This window comes from Pelophylax lessonae, assembly GCF_965119305.1.
Source record: "Pelophylax lessonae genome assembly, chromosome: 2".
In the NCBI taxonomy this organism is placed as follows: Eukaryota; Metazoa; Chordata; class Amphibia; order Anura; family Ranidae; genus Pelophylax; species Pelophylax lessonae.
The window spans coordinates 202,215,953-202,233,318 of NC_138769.1; the positions used below are offsets into that span (position 1 = coordinate 202,215,953).

Genomic DNA, 17,366 nt, shown 5'->3' on the forward strand with positions numbered 1-17,366 from the left:
TAGGGGTGACATCGGTGGCGGTGGAATAGGGGTGACATCGGTGGCGGTGGTGTTGTTGGGGTAGAGATAATATCAGTGGTGGTGGGATAGGGATGAAATCAGTGGCGGGATAAGGGGGATAGGGATGACATCAGTGGCGGGGGGATAGGGATGACATCAGTGGTGGGGGGGATAGGGATGACATCAGTGGTGGGGGGGATAGGGATGACATCAGTGGGGGTGGTAGTGGGGAATATGGATGATACGGATGAGATCAGTGGCGGTTGTGGTGGGGGGGGATAGGGGGGCGAGATCAGTGGCGGGGATAGGGATGAGATCAGTGGCGGTGGGAGGATAGACGTGAGACCAGTGTCAGTGGTGGGGTGATAGGGATGGGATCATTGGTGTTTGGGGGGAGGGATATAGGGATGATATCAGTGGCAGAGCCTGTGCCACTGATCACATCCCTATCCCCTCTCCCCCAATCACCACTGATGTCATCCCCATCAGTAAACGGTGGCGGTGGGGAGGATGGGATCAATGGCACTGGTAATTACTTGCTTGTTTGCTCACTGGGTTAGTTGATTCCTTCCTTCACATGCCCCAGGGATACCTCTACTAACATGGGGTCTCCTCGAAGAGCGGAAATCTCCTCCTCCTGCATTCTATTAGCGGTCAGGATGGGGGGCGGAGAGGATAGGTGGAGAGGATAGACGGGGCGGAGAGGATAGATGGGGCGTGGCGGTCTGCAGTGACAGTGCTTAGTGCGAGGCTCCCCTTAGCTGCGGAGTGTACTTCCATCTCGGCTCTAAATAGAATAGGCAGCGGGCCCCCCCCATCCCACAGTCGGAAGGGCCCCCTCACAGTGGGGGAACGCTAGGGCCCAGTCGCAAGTGCGACTGCTGCAACCCTAGTAGTTCCGCCACTGGGTCCAGCAAAGAAGAATGGGAGAAACTGCCCAAAATAAGGTCTGCCAAGCTTGTAGCATCATACTCAAAAAGATTTGAGGCTGTGATTGGTGCCAAAGGTGCTTCAACAAATTATTGAGCAAAGGCTGTGAATACTTATGGTAATGAGATTTCCTTCCTTTTTTATCTTTACTAAATTTACAAAGATTTCAAACAAACTTCTTTCACATTGTCATTATGGGGTATTGTTTGTAGAATTTTGAGGAAAATAATGAATTTAATCCATTTTGGAATAAGACTGTAACACAGCAAAATGTGGAAAAACTGGATTTTTGACTTACCGTAAAATCATTTTCTCTTAGGTTCATTGACAGACGATGTCCTCTGTATATGTATGCATATCAGTAGGGTAATACCGCCCCCTACAGGAGTAGGACACCAGGCAGAAAAAATTTCTGGCTACGCCTATGGGCAGTCCCTGGGGGTATACCCTCTCTCTTCCTGCATAGGATGTCAGTTTTGTATCAAAGCAGTGTCAGAGAAAAATAAATACAAATTTATGCAGCGCTAGCATCTAAATAATAAATAAATAAAATAAATAAAAGCAAATATATACCATATAAATTCAGTGTATATAAAGTGCTATAGTGCTGTGATCTAAATAGATCAAATTATACCATATAAAGTGCATATATTTTTTGTGATAATATTATAGTGCAATGAATTATTAGCAAATAAATACAAAATACAAATATAAAGTCCATAAGTGATGATAGTAAAAAAAGTGCAATAAATTATTATCCAATAAATAAGGTGAAATGAAGTCCTTTAAATAGTGATCCAATAGGTGCCAAGTGATAAGGTGCTTGTAAAGTGGTAGGTGCCCTCTTGGTTCCCCACTCACCGGATTAAGATTGAATAAAAGCCCTTTAGCTTTAATGCACTGTAGCCCGGGATCTGGTGTAGGACTTCTCCAATGTGACCTTCGAAATGGGTTCGTCTCCGCAAACCATTAAACAAAGAGAGGACCATATATCGTGAAGTATGTTGAGGCTATTTTATTTTCTAAAAGCCAATTGAATACTTACAGGAGCAAAAAAAGTATTAGGCATAAAATCTGATCAAACGTGTGGCGCCGCTCTTGGCGTGCGTTCCACATACAGGAAGTTCCTGACCGGAAATGACGTTCCGTCCGCAACCGGAAGTGCGTCAATGCGTTTCGCCGTCACACACAGCGTCTTCAAAGGGCTTAGCCTTATCGGCTGCCCCCGAGGGACGAGAATACTTTCTGTAAGCCGAAAAGGACGGACCCCGTCTACGGCGAGAGTCCCTACCCCTGGAAGCCTGCGGGAGAAAGGTACTCTTACCCCCCATAACACCTTTAATAATGTCTTCCAGGGTAGCCCCAAACAGACGGTCCCCCTGAAAGGGGAGTTCCGTCAATGCCTTCTTAGAAGCCTAATCCTCAGAAAAACACTTCAGCCAGAGCATGCGCCTCATGACCACCGCCGAAAATGACAGACGACCCAAAAGGGAAACAATGTCCAGCGCAGCATCGCAAGCATACTTCAGCGCCTGCACCATCTGCTCCAACAGTTCCCCTAATTCAGGAGGGACAGGCTGGCCCTACACGTCACGGCGTAGCAGCTTCGCCCCATTCAGTCACTGTTTGGATGACAAGGGCAGAAGCAAAGGCAGGCTGTAGCGCAGTCCCCGTCATAGTGTACAGGTTGCGGGCCACAGCCTCCGCCTTCCTATCCTCTGGGTCCTTAAAGGACAGGAAATCTTCCACAGGAATCACGGTAGCCTTGTTAAGTCTGGAGACCCGGGGATCCACCTTAGGTGGCACCGACTACTTCTTCACCAGAGACTCCTCAAAAGGGTAGCGCCAGGTAAACTGCCTAGACACCCCGGGAGAACGTGTCCGCCGCTCCCATTCTTTGGTGAGCAGGCCAGCAAAATAGGTGGGGAAAGGAAAATACTTTTCCATCCTCGGAGGCTTATAGGTGCCGAAGGCAACCCGGGCCCCAGGAGCGACGACAGCCGCATCCTCAAATTTTATGGTTTCGTGCACCTAAACAGCCAGTGCATCCACACGGGTCGGGGTACCCGCGGCGTCTGCGGTGGCTGGGTCAGACTCAGAGTCCGAGAAATCAGAGGAGGGGGGTCACAACAGGACAGAGGGAACCCTGGAGTGTGAAGGTCCGACCATCCCAGAGAGAGAGGGCCCGCGTCCACCCCACAATCTGCCATCTCATGGTAGGACCCCACGCCACTGGAGTAGGGGGGCTGTCGGCCAAATAGGAACGCTGCGACACCAGCCTAGACCCTGTCGTGTGCGTCCTGGCGAGGCGTTTAACTCGCAGGGCCAGTCCCCGTCCAGCGGGACTATGTCGCGGCCGACCCAGCGCGGAGCTAAGGCCGGGACGCGCTCGATGGCCAGACTGGGGTGACCACTGGATATGGGGGTCCAGTCTGTCGCCCAGCCCGGCATAATTGCTTGAAGATCTCACAGGAAAAACGTTCCGGAGAAAAAAAGACTAGCTAAAAAAAAATCAACATAAAAAAATTACTTCTATGCCAGGACCAAAGATCCCAGCAAAGAGCTAGGTCCTTACTCCTGACTACGCAGATTAAGACTGACATCCTATGCAGGAAGAGAGAGGGTATACCCCCAGGGACTGCCCATAGTGCCCTACTCCTGTAGGGAGCGGTATTACCCTTCTGATATGCATCAGAGGACTGCGCACGTCAATGAACGATAGAGAAAAGTGAAGCGCTGTGAATACTTTCTGGATGCACTGTATAGGCGGACTCGACTTTGTCATGTAGTGCTGTATTTCAGATCTCTCAAACTAAATTTACACGGTCGGATTAAAAACAGATTGTGGCTATCTGCAATAACATAACATCTACAGAACTCTATGTAGAAAGAGAGCATGTGATTTATGCTCTATCCTTTTTTTTGTTCATGGCATCAAAGTTAGAACTTTTTTGTTTTGTAGAATTTGAGGTCTGTGATTTGTTAAACATTTATAAACTGTTAAAATATATATATATATATTTATAGTTTTGTAATATGTTACACTACTTATTTCCTACCCTGAAGTTCATAACCGATAAATAAAGCAGCATTTCTCTCCATTTCAAAGCATTCTCCCGAAGATCCAATCCATCCTTTGCTACAGAAGTGAAAAAAAAAAATCAAACTTGAAAGAGTGAAAGCTCCCCCATGTGGACACTTGGTGACGTACACACTTGCCATATACCGTAGCTTTACAGTATGGGTAACAATTCAACCATGCCAGCTCTATTCTATGATCAACTGTTTCACAATTTTTTTGTCTGTAAACTTTCCACCTGCATAATTGGCAATTCTTTTAGTAACATGTATTAAAAGGATAAGTTCACTTAAAAATGATAAATTAAATAATTAAATGCACATTTTTTTTGCAGGTAAAAAAAAAAAAAGTGCATTTACTATTTTTTTTTTCTTCGTAGGAGCCAAGAAAGCATTGCACTCATGATCAGCAGATCACAGGTGCCATGCAGGACTCCTGCAGACTGTCAGTGTAAGCTGTCTGCCTGTACATTACAGGGGCAGGCAGTTTCACACTGACAGGAAGAATCAATGGACTACCAGAGAGCTCAACAGTGCCATAGTAGTTCATTGAGAACTAAAAGTTGACAGCTGCAAAGGTTATTGGTCCTTGTAGTTTTCACATTCACAGAATGAATGAATGACACAGTGAGGCAGGCGGAGCCCCACACGGACACCAACATTTTTATAAACTGACAGTTGAAAGAAGATGAGCTTTTAAGAGACAAGCTGTAATATGAACCTGTGTATGGTTTATGTACTTTAAGTTATTGGGTACATTACATTAATACAGTATTTTCTCAAAAGAGTCTTTAATGCAAAGTTTTCTTTTCTTTGAGTGGATTCTTTTTTCTATCTTTTGTAAACAATTTAACAAAGCTTCATTGTAATTTTCTTCCATGATTAAATCAATATTATTTTGACCTGTTGTCACCTGGCCCTTAAACAGCATTGGGCCCATAGACTGGTGCCTATTTGGTAATCTGGCACTGATGGCAAATAATCATCCTCTATCTTCAGCTTGTGTGGAGTTCCACCCTGGGAAAGTTTTTTATATTAATTAATAAAAATACCCCCGGGAAAGTCAGGGCTAGTGCATTCCACAATGGCTAGCCTCTGATCTGTCCCGGGTTGCACTTACCTTTTAGAAGAAATACTTACCTTGAAAATGTATTGTCCAGCGCTGCCATCTCAGGTGTGGGCAGCTTGAAGCCAGCGCGATCCTCTTCTGTGTCCTCTTCCATCTTCTTCGGTCCCACGATGCACTGCACCGGCCCCGCCGTCACTTCCAGTGCCGCAGCGTCATTCCTGCACAGCTTCTGGGCATGCCCAGAAGCTGTTTACCAAGGTATGACGGCGCCTGCACCGGAACTGACGTCGGGGCCGGTGCAGGCGCATTGATTCCTGGGAGCGATGACGTTCAGCTCCCAGGAATCATTGGAAGCCAGGAAGTGACGAATCGCCGTGGCCGCCGAGGGGAGGAAGAGGAAGTAAGGTAAGTATATTTTCTTCTAAACAAAGTAAGTGAAAAAAAAAAAAATTGCGATTATCCATTTGTTTTTCAGGTGACCCGGAGCAAGAAGATAGAGGTAAGTATAATTTAGGGTGGAACTCCGCTTTAAGCCTTGAACATGAAAACTAGAAGCTGACTGGTTGCCATGCACAGCTGCTCCAGATTCAGTCTTCTCCAGTTTTAATAAATTCTCCTTAATGAGTCAGCTGACCCAGTAAAAACAATGCCCTGCCTGCATTGCTGACATCTTAACAGTTTCCTATATACTGAATTCTGAAACTGAACTGCATTATTTAATCTACACTCACTGAAGGGTTAACTCAAATCTTTATATTTAATATAACAATAAAAATTCTAGAAAAGCGAGTGTGTAAAACAGTGAAAGTCACGTTAACAATAAACTTGAAGCTGAACCCTGGGAATATAAAACTACCCTTGCAGTGGGGTACTGCAAGGGATTAAATGCTTGTTTGGCTAAGGTACCAGTAAAAGGTACTTTTCCTTGCCTTATCTCTTGCTCCACTGACCTGTTTGTTCCCTCTATCAATCCAGGTTGTAGACAGGCTTTTGTTTCCCTCACTTTAATGTGGGACTTTTTCTTATTCTATTTATCATCCATTGAGGAACACAAGAATGTATAAATTATTTGATATTTGGGTCTTCCAAAATCAGTTCAACTGAGGCGTGGACAACAGTCATTAAGGGATCTAAGATAGAACCAGGAGGCCTCTGCAAGAACCAGAAGGACAAATGGTAAATCTTATCAGAAAAAGTGAAGTTCCCTACAAGACAGGGGAAGTGCTAATGGTCCAGAGTAGGTCAGAGGATCAACCTAGTCCTCAGAGTAGAATAAGAAAAACCTGCCAAAAGGAGTGACTACATCAAAGGACACAGATTCCGCACCAGCAGAATTTAAGAGCCTAAAGCAACTACTAACATGAGGAGGATATAAAGGAACTACCCATACAGAGAGAACATCCCAACAACAAAAACTGATCAACAATGTAAACATTGGAAGGATTCCCAGCCTTCAAATAGATCCCCCTAAGGGATAGACTCAGAATAGAAAGGTCCAGAATAGAAAAAGCCTGTTAAGGGATGACAAAAGAGAGGCTGAGGCTGTCCCAAGGCTCTGGACATGGAGAGTGCTCTGCAGCTAACAATGTCTGGAAAGCTTCACAAGCAGAGCCCAATGCCTGAAGGTTAGATTCCAGTTTAGCCCCACAATCTATCCGTTCAGTGGGGTCTGGGTACTGTTGCTGAGAATAAGCTGGTCCATATAGCTGCTGTGAATGACAAGGTCAAACAGCATTCTAAAGACTTAATTCAAGTAAATGAAGAAAAATATCTAGAGTGTATTTTAACTAAAAAAAAAAAAAAAGGTAGTCAGTTTCTGGAAAAAAGGTGACAAATCTCCTAAGACACCAACAAAAAACTTAAGCCTGAAGTTTAGTGGTGGGGTTATATGAGGGTAGTCCTTAACATTTTCCTATTTGCCAGTGTCCAAACTTAGGGCAGAAGCATATAACTCAAATGTATATTATTTTCTACATTCCTGTATCTCTCAATTTACCTTTTGTCTTGACTTATTGGAAAACAGTACACTTCTGGTATGTGACAGTGCCCAGGCACCCTAGTGCCCTAGCCTCATATCTGTTTATTTACAGTGAGATCTCTGGCACTGCTGGCTCGGACTTTATGTCTCACCAGATTTGGAGTGAGATTGGTGATGTCACCACTGTACTACCCATGGTTTTCCTTGCTGGAGGTTCTAAATGAGGATGCAAAACCCTGCCTCTACCAATATGGGTGCCTCCACACAGTGACATAATGCAGAGCAAAGCCTGGTAAGTCAGTAACGAGGGAAATGACACACGTTCCGGCATGGGGTCTTTCTTCCCGGGCAAGCGGCCATTAGTACTTCTTCCAGCACAATTGTTGCAGCCAGCCATTGCAAAGCATGACAGGTAATGTCAGCTGCAGGGATAACACAGGCATAGGGCAAAGGATTAGTCACTATCATTGCCTACCTTTTTTAGGCAGAGTTTCTAGAACTTAGTTCTCTTTAACAGATCGAAAAGGAGCAAATTAGTGAAGGTTAACAGACACTTTAAAGTTTTGGGAAATATGCCCAATTTAGATCTCAATTTTAGATGAATCAATCCAATAATTAATTCAGTTACAAACCTGTGACTGCAATTGTGTGCCCTCCACCACAGGAAACCGTCTTCACCTTCCCAAATATTCCAGGGACATGTTGAGGTTGTCTATGTTTGTCCAGCTTCTCAGCAGGCAGACCAAGTTTCCCATTTTCAGGTTCCCCAAAAGTGTACAATTCTCCATCCTCTATGGAAAGATAATGCAATACCCACTTAAAGTGATTTTAACTGAACGCAAATGCTTCAAAGGAACTTTAGAATGGTTTTGTATATAGTGCATTCCTTTACTTATTGGGTAGAGTATTAAAAAAAAAAAGGTTTGAAAATATTTTGTTAAAAGAGTTGAAATACTCGAGCAAAAACATAGATGCATATTAATGACTCTCATCATTCCCTCTCCTCGATGCTTGCTTTATTCAGTAGAATGACTCATATCCCCAACCCCCTTCACCAACCTTTCATCCGCCTCTTTGCGTGCCGTGTTCAGATGAATAATTATAATTGACCCCCCCCCCACCCTTGTCCCTACTGCCTACCTATTTAGTTTTAGATTAATGGTGCCCAAGCTACGGCCCAAGGGCCGCATGTGGCCGTTTGATATGTCATGTGCGGCCCTCGGACCTCAGCAGTCTGTAGTGGAAACATTGATTAGAGTAATAGCATTAATGTCTACTAGCTTCATGTAATAGGTGTCCAGTTTTGTATTGTCTTCTGCAGCATATCCCAGACAAAAATGTAGCATGTCCACACTCTCTGACCCTCAGTTCCTCTATTAGGTCTGCATTTTCTGATGGTCCTCTAAAGCATTACATATATTGAATATTATGTGCAGCCCTTTGGGGATGTCAGGTGCTGCATTTGAGGACCCTTTAGTGCATAAGTTGACAACCACTGATTTAGAGGAATGACTGCAATCTCTGCTTGCTCAGTTGAGGGGCGCGATTATATACCCTTCTCCATTCCCGAGAAATGACACACACATACACACCACCATCTTCCACCCTGGCTGCACACAGGAAGTGAAGGAAGATACAGTGCCTTGAAAAAGTATTCATACCCTTTGAAATATTCCTCATTTTGTCATGTTACAACCAAAAACGTAAATGTATTTTATTAGGATTTTATGTGATAGAAAAACACAAAGTGGCACAGAATTGTGAAGTGGAAGGGAAATGATAAATGGTTTTCAAATTTTTTTTACAAATATATATCTGAAAAATGTGGCATGCATTTGCATTCAGCCCCCCCTGAGTCAATACTTTGAAGAACCACCTTTCACTGCAATTACAGCTGGAAGTCTTTTTTGGTGTCTCTACCAGCTTTGCACACCTAGAAAGTGACATTTTTGCCCGTTCCTCATTCCGCAAAATAGCTCAGCTCTGTCTGATTGGATGGGGAGCAGCTGTATTTATAATGAGATTTAATTACACATAGGTTTACTTTATTAACTACTGTAATTAGGTGACTTCTGAAGGCAACTGGTTCCACTAGATATTTATTTGTAAAACATTTTGAAAACCATTTATCATTTTCTTTTCACTTCACAATTATGTGCCACTTTGTGTTGGCCTATCACATAAAATACCAATAAAATACATTTACGTTTTCGGTTGTAACATGACAAAATGTGGAAAATTAAGGGGTATGACTACTTTTTCAAGGCATTGTATCCCCAATTAACAGACAAGAAAACCCTCCTCTAGTCTATCAAATGTATATACATTTGAGGACATTCTTTCTCAATAGAGGGTTCCATTTGCAAATGTGCATTAATGCAGACAAAATTACATTTTATGTTATGGAGTGTGATTTTTTTTTTTTGTTATGTAATCTTACGGGAAAAGGACACGTATGGATGCACATGCTAAATCAGATGTAAAACATACCATAAGTGCATTTTACACATCACAGCCTTCATCCCTACAGGAACGGTTTGTGGTGATGCACATTTATTCTGTATCCATATCTACTGTACCTATATATCTATTCACATCAATCAATAAATCTTAGGAATCTGTTTATATTAAATGTTCAACCTCCAAAAACAAGAAAAAGCAAAAACTATTTATGCTTTTTTAAAGCTTCTTTATAAGTGACATTTAAAAAAGAGTCGCTAAAGACAAAACATTTTTTTTTTTTAAATCTGGATAGGTTTTCATTGCTGTCTGTGTCCCAGTTAGGAAGGTTCAACCTCTCTGTCATATTTACCATTATCACAGAATATGTGAAACAAAATCCCACATTTTGAGTTGTTCCCAGAATACTAATTAGAAGGGAAATATTCTAATGGGGACATTAGTTCTGGTTACTCCGATGACAACCTTAAATTCCTTACTTTTGGGTGATTTCCTCTAACTTCCTGTTTTGGCTATGGGGCAGGTAGTCAAGAGAAATTTCCTCAATTAGACAAATGTGGCAAAAAAACCCCCTCCCTTACTCTATCCAAAATGAAAAAAAAAAAAAAAAAAAAAAAAGAAAAAAAGCTTTGCCTTTAGCTCTGTTTTAATTCAAACATAACAGCAGTGGATGGCTGAAGTAGCCAATAAATCAAAATAATGGACATTCACGACTGTCTTATACAGATGACTCCTTTAAAGTGGTTCTAAAGGCTCAAGGTTTTTTTTTAACCTTCATGCATTCTCAGAGCAGCAGCCCCCCAGTCCCATCATGATCTAGCGATGTGCACAAGAGCCTTGACTCTCCAGGGACTCTCCCTACTTATTGTCTGAGATCCTGCTGCCATCAATTACAGTCAGTGAGCCAATGAGGATAGAGAGGGGGCAGGGCCAAACAGCAGCTGTGTGTGTAAATGGACATGCAGAGCAGCGGCTCAGGAGCAAGCCTGCTTAGGTGCCCCCATAGCAAGCTGCTTGCTCTGGGGGAACTCGGTAGGAGAGAGAGGACAGTGCATGCGAGTGGGAGCCACTGGTCGCGGCACAGGGCTCTGAAGAAACGGTATATGCGCCAATTAGATCATCGGCTGAATGAAATGTAAATATCTCCTAAACATGCACCGTTTAGGAGATATTTACATTTCAGTACCTATAGGTAGGCCTTTACATAGGCATCCTATACGTACAAACATTAGAGGGGGGTTTACAACCACTTTAATGCTAAGGTGTATCTATTGTTGTTTGGGTGGTACTTTGTTATGGGCGGTCTATTGTTGCTGGGGTCTATGGTTGGAAGGTGCTTCTGTTTCTCTTTCTGTTTTTCCACACTCACCACCCACCTACCAGGGACCCGCATTTCTGGCTGCCATTATGGGATCCTTCAGCTCCCGGGTCAGACACAATGCGCCGCTGTCACACGAGAATCCCAATCATTCCATCCAAGTCCTATTGAGTTGTGAGTATTATACACTCCATCTAGTTTCCATCCCTTGACGGCAATTTCTCAATTCTATAATCATAACGATATTGCATATTTAAACTACAATGTTCTTTTCATAGATACACATTGAATATACTGATCTCTGAAGAAGGGAGATTGCTCCCGAAACGCGTCAGGTCACGATGTTGTATTCAACTGTCATGTTATCTTATCATGTTATGCCTGTCTATGAGTGGTTACACCAAGTTTTATGCCAACAAGTTATCTTTATATGCCTGTGTTGTTTATATTTTTCTACATATAGCCGTTGAGCTACAGCATGCGCCATTGAGCACATGTTATCATTTGTTAACCTGTGCATATTATGCAATAAAATTACAATATTGCTTTTATCGACTGTGTAATTCAATTTTTTCCAGCCACCAACACGTACCTCACACAAAGTCCCGTGGGCCAATTTCTCTTTTGTATATATATTTTGGGATGGAGGAGTGTTTTGGTGGGAATCGGATCATTGCCCCTTTTTGTTTTTATTGTTGCTGGGGGGGAACTATTATTGAAAGGGGAGTGTATTGTTGCTGGCTGCAGGAGATATATAGAAGTCTAGGCAACTAATGCTAAACCTGCTCTGTGCCACATTTTAAACCTAATCTATCTAACCCTGTAACGCAGAAATTGCTGTACTTACCTATTTTTCAGCCAATCAGGTCCAGTCTCCAGTGACAGAAGCTGTATGCAGGAGACGACCGACAACAGCTGTGAAATGAACCGGAAATGATGTCCCCCATAGACTTACTATGGGGCTTCTGTTGTCGAGTGCCTCTCCTGCACCCACATCCATGCTGAAGCCGCAGCTGACAGTTCAGCGTGGGACCGGACCGGATCGGCTGCAGAATACGTAAGTACAGTGATTTTTGCTTTAAAGGGTTAGATAGATTAGGTTTAGAATGTGGCACATAGCAGGTTTAGCGTTAGTTTTTGCCTGGACTTTAAATTCCATACATATTACCTAGCACCAAAAAAAAAATTATACTGGGTTCTCTAATCTCTAAAAGGGGTGGTACTGGGAGGTGGATAGGGGGAGGAATCAAGAGACAGTGCTCGGAGGTGGGTAGGGGGCTGAGATAAGGGGTGACCTCAAAAGAGAAGTTCCTGCATCCATTCCCTGAGAAAAAAAGCCCTGGTTGTAACTGATTATAAAGTGTAATCTGGAGTTTGAATTCAATGGGATCCTCAAACTACGGCCCTCCAGGTTTTGCAGAACTACATGTCCCATGAGGCATTGTAAAACTCTGACATTCACAGACTTGTCTAGGTTTGATGTGAATTGTAGTTCTTGATCAACTGGAGGGCCACAGTTTGATCACCCCCTGTGTTAGTGGTTCAAAACCGGCTAATATATTTAATACTCCCTCCCCCCCAGATTGACAATGGTGCTGTCAGTTGTGTCTCCTGTTCTCATTCTTCCAGTGTTGTATCTCACTAATATAGGAGGTGTTACTGGCCAGATCATCAGTTAAAGCCAAAGAAATGCCACCACATATAATAATTGCTAAGCTGCAATATATTTCATTTTTGGTTCGGGGTTACTTTGCTCTGCAAAAACAAAGCACACGTTTGATTTAAAAAGCGACCCACGCTGCACAGAAGCTGTCCTATTATCATTACGTGCAAAAATATCACAGTTTCTCATCCCGGTCCACAAATGCTGAGAGCTTAGCTTACGTGTAACGAATGCGGAGTGGTAATAGCCGCAGGAGACCCAAGAAATCGGCTTTCCAATATCCACTTGGTGAGGACTGCAGACTGTTTTCCCATCAGCGAGGCCAAGTTGACCTTCTGAATTTTCACCCCACATGAAAAGCTTCCCATCCACTGAAATAAAGCAAACAAATGTTCATATTCAGTTTCGTATTTGTTATATAGTTTACCAATCTCTACGTCTTCTCTGAACTGGTAAAGAATATTCTTATGTCACTGCAAGGTCTAAAGGCAGGTTCATTTCACACGAGACTTGAATAAGAACTGGATCTGTCTCTCACAGCAGCAGCTATGTATAATGAATGCTTGCAATAACCTACAACTGCCTGTCTATAAAGCAGTACTTGAATTCTTTTCCATTTATAAGCTTTGGCTCAGTCTGTATTTCAGGATTTAAAATGCAGTACCATCCAGACATGTTATATACTGATGCAAATTGGGTTAGTCAATTTCTATTATGCTATTCGCTCCAAACAAGTATCTGCCAACAAAACACAGTGGATGCAGTATTGGCTGGCTGAATCTATATTCAGAGGAAAGCTTACATTTACTAGGAACCAATGGCATCAATGTGGCACATGGTGTCTGATAAAAAAAAAAAAAAAATGATACCCTGGATCCTACTAATCTCAATAACTTCTCCAGCACACAAAACCGCTCCTTCCACTGTACATGAATTGTGAAATCATAAATTAAGTCCTGATGTGAAAACATTCATGGGAGAAATGTCTTCCAAGTGGAAATGTCCGAATCATTCAAGCGGATGAGTGTGCAGTGAATCAAGACTGTCACCTTATAAGAAAAGCCACCACCAAAAGGGGTCAGATGCATACTTACCATAAATTAATGACTTCTGGTTAGAGAAAGGTCAGACAGGCTGGTTTACATATTAACCACTTGCCGACCACCGCAAGTACATATACTGCGGCGGTCAGCCCCTCAGACAAAGTGACCTATGGGTACTAGCCTGAGAGGCTCTGGGGAGTGAGCACGCGCCGCCGGATGCGCGCTCCCGCTAAGTCACGGACCCCCCCGTGCGTGTGCCCGGCGGACCCGATGTCCGCCGGTCACTCGCGATCGTCCGTTAGAGCGGAAGAAAGGCAGGCGGCTAATGTAAACAAGCCGCCTGTCATTCTCCCCTGTGTAAGAATGGTGATCATACGGTTCTACTATGTAGGACCGTTGATCACTGGTTCCTACAGCTCAAGCCACAGCCAATCACAGTTAGAAACACGCCCCTAGGGACACACTTAACCTCTCCTCTCCAAAAAAGTTAACCCCTTCACTGCCAGTGTCATTTTACAGTAACAGTGCATATGTATAGCACTGATTACTGTAGTAATGTCACTGGTAACCCCAAAAGCGTCAAAAATGTCAGTCAAGGGTCCGATCTGTCCGCCGCAATGTCGCAGTACCGCAAACAAAATCGCAGATCGCCGCCATTACGCGTTAAAAAAAAAGAAAACAAAAATGACAAAAATCTTTCCCTTAGTTAGTAAACGCAATAACATTTGCGCAAACCAATCAAAATACGCTTTTTGCGATTTTTTTTTACCAAAAATATGTAGCATAAAACAAATTGGCCTAAAATGTTAAAAAATTTTGATTTTTACATTTTTTTTGGGGGGGAATTTCATAGAAAAAAATGTGAAAAATATTGTTATTTTTGCAAAATTGATGCTCTTTTTTTGTTTATAGCGCATGATCAAAAAATCGCACAGGTGATCAAATCTCACCAAAAGAAAGCTCTGTTTGTGGAAAAACAAGGATGTCAAATTTGTTTAGGTACAGCGTCGCACGACCGTGCAATTGTCCGTTAAAGTCACGCAGTGCCGAATCGCAAAATAGGCCCTGGTCAGGAAGGGGGTAAAATGTTCCGGAGCTTAAGTGGTTAAACTCCAGCTACTCCAATCATATTGGCTATACAGGCAGTCCCTGGGTTACAAACAAGATAGGGACTGTAGGTTTGTTCTTAAGTTGAATTTGTTTGTAAGTCGGAACAGGTACATATTTTAAGTGTAGCTCCAGCCAAAAGAATAATGTTTATGTTTTTTGGATAGCACAGGAAAGGGTTAACACCCCTGTACCATTTGTTTTGCTGTCTGTACCCCTGTTCAGAAGATTTCACCTCACTTTTTCTCCTTATGACAACTGGATTTTGAAGATTTTGGGTTGTTGTGGAAACAAGGATTGGTGATAAAGCGTTTTCCCTGAAAACTCTTACAGGAGTGAATTTCCCTTCCTAGGACTAGATTTCTCCTGACTTCCTGTTTTCTCTCTCCGTTTGTAAGTCGGATGTTTGTAACCCGGGGACCGCCTGTACTCATAAGACTCCAGATCAGTATCACTTCTGGGGCCCCAGAAGAGGTCCGTAGTGACAAAACGCATAGGAAAAAGTGATGTGCTAGCGTCATCACATCAACCAAAACTGATGGTAAAATGCCATCTATGCTAGCTGGGAATGTTTTCAAATTGTGCAACTGATTTTAACCATTGTAAGTGTTATTTTAAAGTGGTTGTAAAGGCTGAAGTTTTTAACCTTCATGCATTCTATGCATGAGGGTAAAAAAAACCTTCGGTGTGCTGCTCCCCCTAACAGCCCCTCCTTATACTTACCTGAGCTCCCTCTCAATCTAGCGATGTGCACAAGAGCCTCAGCTGTCCCAAGACTCCCTCCCCTCATTGACTGAGACAGCAGCGAGAGTTATTAGTTCCTGCTGCTGTCAATGCCAGCCAGTGAGCCAAAGAGGAGAGAGTGGGGGGCAGGGCCGAGCCAAGGATCTATGTGTCTTATGGACGGATACAACAGGGCTCGGGAGCGAGCATGCACCAGTGCCCCATAGAAAGCGGCTATGAGAAAAAAAGAGGATCGAGGCTGCTCTGTGCAAAACCATTGCACAGAGCAGGTAAATAGGACAGGTTTGTTGTTTGTGTTTAAAAAAAGCTGAACCTTTAATAACACTTTAAGGCTAAATAAATCAGTTTTAAAGGGTTTTTCACTATACGATTCGTTTATTCCCTTCGTTTTTCCGGTATATTTACGTAACTACGGGTTCAGAGTGTTAAAGTGGAAGTAAACCCCCGTTTTTAGCCAAGGAAGCTGCCATCTTGGCCTCTGTTTAGTCTACTGTAGCTGCTGACTTTTAATATTAGGACTTACCTGTCCAGGGTTCCCACGATGTCGGAACCTGAGGCCGCTTTTCGTGTCAGCTCTAAGGTGCTGCCGCCATTCAGGGTATGGGAAACCGGCAGTGAAGACGAAAGTACCCTACTGCCCACGCGCAAAGCGCTTTCTAATTGGCCCGGAGTTTCACTTTTAGGTGGATCTCTGCTTTAAGGCTGCTTTCAACACTGATCATATTCATATTCAGTTAAAAAAGTGCAGGAGAAATGCACCTTTTATAGTAGTTAGTTGGGCTTTTTAAAAGTCCTGCTTGCTGCATTTTTGGTGCATCTTCGTTCAGTCAAAAAAGAAATGCACCAAAAATGCAACGCCACACTAAAATGGATGGAAACCGCATTAAAAAGCAATCAAAAACAAACACATTGCAGCTGTAGGAAAAGCTTTGTCCAGTCACATGTCCAGGGGAAAAAGCACAACCCAAACGCGGCAAAAATGCATAAAAAACGCAAAGCACTGTTGTAAAAATGCAGCATAGATGCTTATGCGTTTTGCAATGGAGCAGTAAGAAAGCAGCCTTGGGCTTCATGTACAGTAGCAGCTCCTAAAACTTGAGTTATGAGCTTTTGGTGCTTTTTTTTGCCAAAATTCCAGAAAAGTCTTCGTGTCCATTTCCATAGGCTTCAACCTCCCTCTCCTGAATGCAGAAGAATCGCGTTCAGGATAGGCATGTTTTAACTGCTGGGGATTTTGCATTTTTTCACGGCAGTGGTAATTGACGGCCAAGTGTAAATGAAGCCTAAGGCTCTATTCACATACAGCGGGTAAAATACAGGTGCATCTTATAAATTTAGAATATCATCAAAATGTCAATTTATTTTAGTAATTCAATTCACTAGCTGTAAGCCATATTCTGTGTGTAATACATCTATATAAAATATATGGGTTTCACTTTTTGATGATATTTAAATTTTTTCAGATGCACCTGTAAGTATTGAACACGTCACCATTTTTCTAGGTACGTATACACTATACTGTCAAAAGTATTAGGACATCTGCCTTTACACGCACATGAACTCTAATGGCATCCCAGTCTTAGTCCGTAAGGTTCAATATTGAGTTGGCCCACCCTTTGCAGCTGAAACAGCCTCAACTCTTCTGGGAAGGCTGTCCACAAGGTTTAGAAGTCTGTCTATGGGAATGTTTGACCATTCTTCATTCAGAAGCATTGGATTAGAAGGCATGTTTCACAGTCTCCGCTCTAATTCATCCCAAAGGTGTTCTATTGGGTTGAAGTCAGGACTCTGTGCACAGGTCTGTAAAGTTCCTCCACCCCAAACTCGCTCACCCATGTCTTTATGGACCTTGCTTTGTGCACTGGTACATACTTTTTTCCTGTATCATTCCATTTTATTACACATACTGTACAGTAACTTAAGGTGTTTCTTACACCAACACTCCATATTCCTGATACGTGTACTTATTTGAGAAA

The 17,366-nt window shown here is 42.9% G+C and overlaps 1 protein-coding gene across 1 annotated transcript in view; it reads right to left on the bottom strand.

Annotated features, from left to right (window-relative positions):
• The window catches only part of RPGR (retinitis pigmentosa GTPase regulator), a gene marked incomplete at its 3' end in the record, with an annotated part of 120,403 nt that overhangs the window by 39,345 nt on the left and 63,692 nt on the right, over positions 1-17,366 (bottom strand). The window contains exons 6-7 of the mRNA XM_082245445.1: positions 12,718-12,867; positions 7,688-7,846 (exon numbers count right to left, since the gene is read on the bottom strand). Of these exons, the coding sequence (XP_082101571.1) occupies positions 7,688-7,846; positions 12,718-12,867 (309 nt within the window). The remainder of the gene's footprint in view (positions 1-7,687; positions 7,847-12,717; positions 12,868-17,366) is intronic.